The sequence below is a fragment of the Syzygium oleosum genome, unplaced genomic scaffold (genome assembly GCF_021117445.2).
Source record: "Syzygium oleosum isolate NSW1041296 unplaced genomic scaffold, Sole_v2.1 Sole_v2.11, whole genome shotgun sequence".
NCBI lineage: Eukaryota > Viridiplantae > Streptophyta > Magnoliopsida > Myrtales > Myrtaceae > Syzygium > Syzygium oleosum.
Genome location: NW_026607495.1, coordinates 10,214,439 through 10,221,483, shown reverse-complemented (window position 1 = coordinate 10,221,483; position 7,045 = coordinate 10,214,439). Strand labels below are relative to the sequence as shown.

The 7,045-nt window shown below is 36.8% G+C and overlaps 1 protein-coding gene across 1 annotated transcript; it reads left to right on the top strand.

Annotated features, from left to right (window-relative positions):
• Window positions 1-3,057: 3,057 nt before the first annotated feature.
• On the top strand, window positions 3,058-4,337 carry LOC115680447 (uncharacterized). The gene is made up of 2 exons (XM_030604250.2): window positions 3,058-3,304; window positions 3,631-4,337. The coding sequence occupies exons 1-2, from the start codon at window positions 3,137-3,139 to the stop codon at window positions 4,204-4,206; spliced, it is 744 nt and encodes a 247-aa protein (XP_030460110.1). The 5' UTR covers window positions 3,058-3,136; the 3' UTR covers window positions 4,207-4,337.
• Window positions 4,338-7,045: the final 2,708 nt, after the last annotated feature.

Here is a 7,045-nt window from a genome sequence, read left to right as displayed (position 1 = left end):
CACGAAAAGGGAAAGCCCCATCCTTGTTGCATGTCCCAAGTGTGACTTACCTATAACTTATATCGTTACCATCCTAAATAATTCTTGCATTATTTGCTTTACCATATAAGCAGTGTAGTGATGATGTGTATATTTGACTTATATTTTGATTATATTTGGTGGTATTTTGGGCAAATATTCGAATAAATAGAGTGTAATTTATTTGTTTTTATGTATTGTGGTTAGGTGATGGTGAATGATGCAATCGCGAAGATTTTGGACGCTTTTGATGTGTTTTTGAGCTGTTGGTTGGGATTCTGCATGTAAAAGATCCATTTTCCAGAGATCCGTGCTCGCGGCTTAAGATCGCACGGATGTAAAGCTGGTGCAGAATTTGGGGACGTGATTTGGCCATTAATTTCCATATTTTCCAGATCTGATCGTGGAGGATTTTTGTACTTAAATAGAACTCTTAATTAGGGACATTAGGGAGAAGTTTTTGCCTTTTTTTTCTCTTTCCATGTTGGATAGAATTTCTTTTTCTAGACTTTCTCTTTTTTTCTATTTAAGAGGTTGAACGCAAGAGGGGAGGAGAGACTTGACTCCAGAAAATTCAGAAACATACTATTTTCTCTTTTGGCATTTTGTAGCCATGTGTGGCTAACTCCTTTTTAATCTAGCAAAGGATTATCAAAGTTCAAGTTCATTCAAGTTGTGAGATCTGAACTTAATCCTCCTTCTTAATTTCTGCAGTATTTATATATTCTCTGTTTTATTGTTTACCATTGCTTTGTTGGTTGTTACAATAAGAGCTCGTTGTGCAATTGACAGGGTGATAGTTTGCCAATTGAAATACCCAAACTCGTAATTGTTTAGGTGTTTTAATAATAATGGCAAATACTATGACTTGATTAAAACCAGATTTTCAAGTTGTATTATGAGAATATATGATCTAGCTTGAATAAGTTACGCGTGTGATTTATTGGCTAGGGTTGGGTTTTTCTCGTTTTTCATGCTATTAGCGAATTGAATCCTTGGCGCGTGTCGGGGTTATTCGTTAATAAGGGATTAACCACAGGCGTGTGTCCGGTTAATCTAATATTAAGGAAAGATTAGGTTATTAGAAGCGTTTCAACAACCATAACCAGTCTATTGCAGTGTTTGAGATTATTCGTTTGACTCAATGATCAACTTCCGAACTTGAATGAGATTACCTTTGCTAGATGTTGCATAATATGATTTTCTTTAATTTTTGTTTGCTTATTTTATTTAAGTATATTCTACATAAACCTCCGTTTTTAATTTTGCTTTTATTGTTTACTTGGTTTTCAAAGGATTAACAATTTGTCAGTCTCTGTGGATTCAACTCTGCTCACCCTAAGTATAATTTATTTGTGATTTAGAGAGTAGGAATTATTTTTGGTGAATTCGACCACCACCATGTAGCAAATACACAGATATTGGAATTGCCTGTGTTTAAAACGACTCGACGAATTCTAACTCAACTTGAAACACATTTAGTCCTTTTTGTCAAGTTCGCTCCCACACTAGAGAAAATGGCACCTTAAGTTGATTAAGCTCTCGGATGCCTCACTAGTAAGATCTCGTATCCAGCCCTAGGTTAGTTGTGGCATGGATTAAATCACTCCAAAAAAAGGAATACATCACATTTCTTGTCTTAAACTTTGCAACAATAAGAAGGCTTCTTCAGAACAGTACATATAATGAAGATAAGATTGGTTATCTGGTCGTATTTTGGACGCCATCCATCCTGATATGAATCAAAATGCAAGAAACCAGGCCTACATATAAGAAGGCTTCTTCTGAACTAAACACGTAATGGAGATAAGATGTTAGACTAGGATGAAATGTATCGTCGGATTTGAACAAGTCTCTAATTGGAGGCAGAAGTAAGAATACTCTTCGTCTTTGGCTTCTGTCTGATCCTCTCCCACCTCACATTCCAAGTCATGGTCAACTGAATATGTGAGTTCACATTCATAATTTACTTGATGACAAAAATATTAATTGCAGAAAGGACTTCTGCTTAATTTTATATAATAATTAAGCTGAGGTTTGCGCAGATGAGGACATGTCTCTAGATGGGCTGCTTTGTATGCTTCTGAGACTACTTTTCTTCATGTCCTCACCTTCCGGAAGGTTTAGTAATGATAGGAATTAAAAACCAGCTAAAGCATTTCATTACAAGAAAAATGACGCAAACAGTTCTTGAACTTCAATCTAATGTATAATGTGATCCCTGAATTTTTAATTTATTCAATGTTGTCCCTGAACTTTTGGTACATGCTTAATTTAGTCCATGAACTGTATGAAAATGTTCAATGTAGTCATTCCATTAATTCAAGTTCAAGGACTATATTGAATATTTTCATAAATTAAAAGTTCAGGGGCCACGTTGAACATTAGGTTAAAGTTTAGAGACTATATTGAACAAATTAAAAGTTCATGGACTACATTGCACATTGATCCAAAGTTTAATGACTATTTGTGTCATTATCCCTTTTATTTTAAAGTAAAACATCTACAATCCTAGGGCTATCTTAAGTGAAGAAAAAAAATTACATTTATGTTTAGAACGCAAGCAACATTAATTTTGATGTTATGATTGAAATAGTGATGTATTGAACTATAAATCACCATATTTTAGGTCCAATCTGCAACCGGAACATGGGTATAAGCAAAGACTTTCATGATGTAAGTTCAACCTCGTCCTCCATTATTATCGTTAACCATAACAACGTTTCCCAGAACACGTTGCCAAACCCCTTCTCTCCAAGGCAAGCGACAAACGAGGATGTGCATCTTGGAAAGAATCTTGAATCTTGATGTTCATATGGAGTTTCACACGTGCCTGTCATAGTCGAATTGGAAGTCCAACATGAATTTCATATTTAAGAACTTTCAAAAAAATTGCAATTTGCATAAGCCAGCCGCCTAGGAATAGAAGCCAATGGTGCCATAAACACCTATTTAAACAACCCCCAAATCTCTCATTTATTCCCCAAGAATTCAGCTAATCAACAAGATTTTCTAAGCAAACACCTTATCATCCACACGCACATACTCTCTCTCTCTCTCTCTCTCTCTCTCTTAGAGAAGTCAAGTCACTGAGCAACATTCACAGAGACGCAAAACAATGGGTTTTGAGAAGAAAGATCTGGATGTGGTGCTGGTTCCGAGTGGCATGCTCATCATGTTCCTGTACCATCTCCAACTCCTCTACAGGTACCTCCATCGGCCTCACACCACTTGCATGGGGTTTGAGAACTTCAACAAGCGCTTCTGGGTTCAGGCCATCATGCAGGTCAAAATCTCTCCTTTCAGTTTAATTTTAGCCCACTGTACTTTCCTTGATCAATTAATGGTTGCCCAAGAGCGCAATCGAATTCGAACTCCCCTGATTCCCACACATTGGACTGTCAAAAACTATAGACTGTGATCTGCGCCGTCCTCTAATTGTTCGACCTTATTGAGTAAATGGTCGTGCACTCAGCTTTGTACGAAATTCACGAAAAGGGTCATTGCCAAAAGAGCTGAAACTTGATCAATTCGGGTGCTCCTGCTTGTGCTGTTCCCGTGCTATTTCTGATCAATCGAATCACAAATTATTGACACAAAATGATCTTGCAGGGTGATAGGAGTAATATTGGCACGTCCCTCGGGGTGATCTCATCCAACATTTCAGCGGCGACGTTCCTGGCCTCCGTCTCACTCACCCTCTGCTCCCTGATCGGTGCCTGGATCAGCAACACCAACAACAACTTCTTCGCGAGCGACCTAGTCTACGGTGACACCCGGCCCACTACCCTCTCCATCAAGTACATCAGCCTCCTCATCTGCTTCCTCCTTGCCTTCTCATGCTTCATCCAGTCGGCCCGGCACTTCGTCCACGCCAATTACCTGATCAGCACGCCGAGCCCGAGCATTCCTCCAAAGAGCGTCGAGTTGGCCGTTATCCGAGGCGGCGATTTCTGGTCCGTTGGGCTCAGGGCACTGTACTTTGCTCTGAACTTGCTTCTCTGGTTCTTCGGGCCAATACCAATGTTTATTTGCTCCATTCTCATGGTCTTGTTCTTGTACTACCTCGACTCGAACACGATGCCATTGATTGAGCACGATTTCGATGGGAGTCAAGTGGTGAGGAAGGTGGAGGAAAGAGTGTCTGAGATAGCAATGGCCATTCACATGCCTTCACATCAGAATTGACCAGGCCTGATTTGTTTGTGTAAACATCTAGGAAGAAAAAACACAGGGTTTGATTTTTCTTGTCTTAGATTGGCAATATAATTGTAATAGAATACATGAAAAGTAAACGCGGAAAGGGACTTGATAGTTTATATTATCAGCTGCTATTTTTTTCAATCGGCCCTTGTGTCGAGATGTTTATGGTGGAATGACCTCAATAATGGTAGAATTACTAAAAACTCCCCATATAACACGGGTGCTCGTACTCCCCAAAAGATCTCAGCCGTTAATTGATTTTATACGGTGTAAGACCTTGTAGAAAGACTCCCACAAAATGCATGTAATTTCAGCTCAAAAGAGCATAGAAACATCCATATAAACAACCTTGGACTCTTTTGTCTATGTCCAGACCAAAAAGAAAAAAAACAACCTTGGACTCTTTTGTCTATGTCGAAATTGCTTATTATTCAATATCGTCCTATTTGACCAAAAAAAAAAAAAATATCGTCGTATTGAAGTTGAGCTTGTGGGACACGATGAGAGAAAAATGAACAAATGAGAAAATATCAAAACTAACATCATCTTTTAACGTGACCATTTACATATATCTTTTTTATTTTCATAATACCATATATATATATATATATATCTAGGCTCTACCTTTGGAAACCATTTTGTACCATCGACTTACGAAAATATCTCTTTTCCAAAATTGATCATTGTTAAATTTTTAATTTTTACATTCATTCAAAATACTCAAAACCTACTGCAAGCCAAACAATCCAAACCCTAAACAAGATGCTAAAATGAATTTACAAGGAGGGACAATTTAATTATTTCGATGTTGAGTTTTGCTTAGAAATATATGAATGGTACTTCCAAAAATAAAGATATGTGAGTGGTTATTGCATGGGCCTAAAGTCAGAGGTATATTTTCTATATTTTCCCATAACAAATCTAATTTTTCACCACCGTTGGCCGCAGTCGGGGTTGGGAGTGGGTAGGGGATTACTGCCACATTTGGTATAGTTTCTGTCATTTGGAATAAGCATAATGACAATCCATGTAACGATAATTAAAATTATCCATACATTATAGAAAACTAATCTTTTGTTTTTCTTTTCTAAATTTGTTTAATTAGTTTGTGGGGAAGTCTAGTTAAGAAGCCTCTAGCATAAATATATAATATGGTCAACGTACTCTTTCTGTGGTAGTCTCATGCGAATTAAATACATGAGCTAATCTGTCAAAGTCTGACTCTTCTCCAATGTTAGTGAGGCAAAGAAGTCTTTGCAGGAGTCTCCCCAATAGCCAGTCCTTTGTTTAAAACCTATCTTTCCAACTTTCCAAATTCAACAAGAGCAATTATATATTACACGCATCTCTGTCTATCACATCTTGACTCTTCTTTTGCTATGAGCAAGAAATAGTGAACTCCATGTTGGATGTTTGTACGTAAAACAAACAAAATAATGCTCTTTCCTTTATCCCACATAGGAAAGTTTTGAGAAAGTGGGCCACTTTATAACTGTGAATATCTTCTTGCTCCTTAGAGTGAAGACGATGGGGTGTGTGCTAGTCTACACAATACCCGTGTGCGGGTGCGTGATTTTGGCGCGATTGTTAGGCGCACTTAGCACTAATCCCTTTATTTTTTATTTTATTTCGTAAGGTTATCTCATTAATCTTTATTAGTTGAAAGGTTGTTTTTTATTTATTAAATAATTTTCGAAATTATGAAAATTCGGAATTTTATTTATATATATTTTATTTTATTTTATTCCGAATTTTACATGTGTCTTTTCAAGACAACTTTTGGAGATTATACTTGTTCAGTTTTCAATCTTTCCCGAAGGGTTGCATTTGTTCAGTTTGCAACTTTTTCCGAAGGAATATCTTTGTTAGCTTTGCAACCTTTCGTGAAGAGTTGCCTATGTTCTTTAAGACCGATTTCTATATATGTCAGTTTTTGGCAAGAAGGAGAATAGAAATCAATTTTTCAAGTCTTCTTTCGAAAACTACAGCCATCATTTTTCAATTGTTTCCCAGAGAGACCCTGGAGAAATACTAGAATTGCTATCTAGTATTCTCATTTTGAGATTTTGTTGTATCCTGAAGGATTTTTGCCGGTGACCATTAGCAACATTGTGGGGCAAATAAATCCTTAAGGAAAGTGATATCACGCCTCAAAATCCGACTTGATTGCTCTTTTGATTCGAAGCCATTTATTTTTACAACACTCCACACTTTTGACCAAGTTAGGTGCTTGTGTATGTTGAAGAAAGTGATGCCATAGTGTTGTTTCATTTTGCAAATTAATCCTTGCTTTCCCCCAACCTAATAAAAACTATTTTTTCAATGCGATAAAAACTATTTTTCAATGCTGCAAATGTTGATTTAGCTAGGACATTTCACCGCTAATGGGATATTTATTTCAACAGGCCAGGTCTGAACAGCTATTGAAGAAACCGTTTTCTCACAAAAGTTTAAATTGTTAGAAACGTGCCAACCATATATGCTAAAAATATTATTTAACAAATATATGTGCATTTTTCGTTTCTAGTGATTTCGTTCATCCAAAGGATAGATGAATTTTTTTTCTTTACAAGATTGGATATGTGTAAGAACTCTATTAGATCGACAGTGATGTAACAATAATTCATTCTGATAACTCTATTTGGTGGTCAGGTTTGTGGAGCAATTTGCAAGATTGAATTCGGGTCAGACCAACCGGACCAATGGGGCCAAGGAATTTTTCTAAATTCCAGTGTGATTTGCCCCTTCGACACTTTTATACAAGCTTTATAGGCGAAAAATAGATATGGTGACGTTTAAGAATAATTTAATAATTAAATAGTGA

What these genes read in the sequence shown, in the direction of transcription:
- LOC115680447 (XM_030604250.2), top strand. Translation starts at nt 3,137, where the DNA reads ATGGGTTTTGAGAAGAAAGATCTGGATGTGGTGCTGGTTCCGAGTGGC. An exon ending in GGGTTCAGGCCATCATGCAG is followed by an intron (nt 3,305 to 3,630) that starts GTCAAAATCTCT and finishes ATGATCTTGCAG; the next exon opens with GGTGATAGGAGTAATATTGG.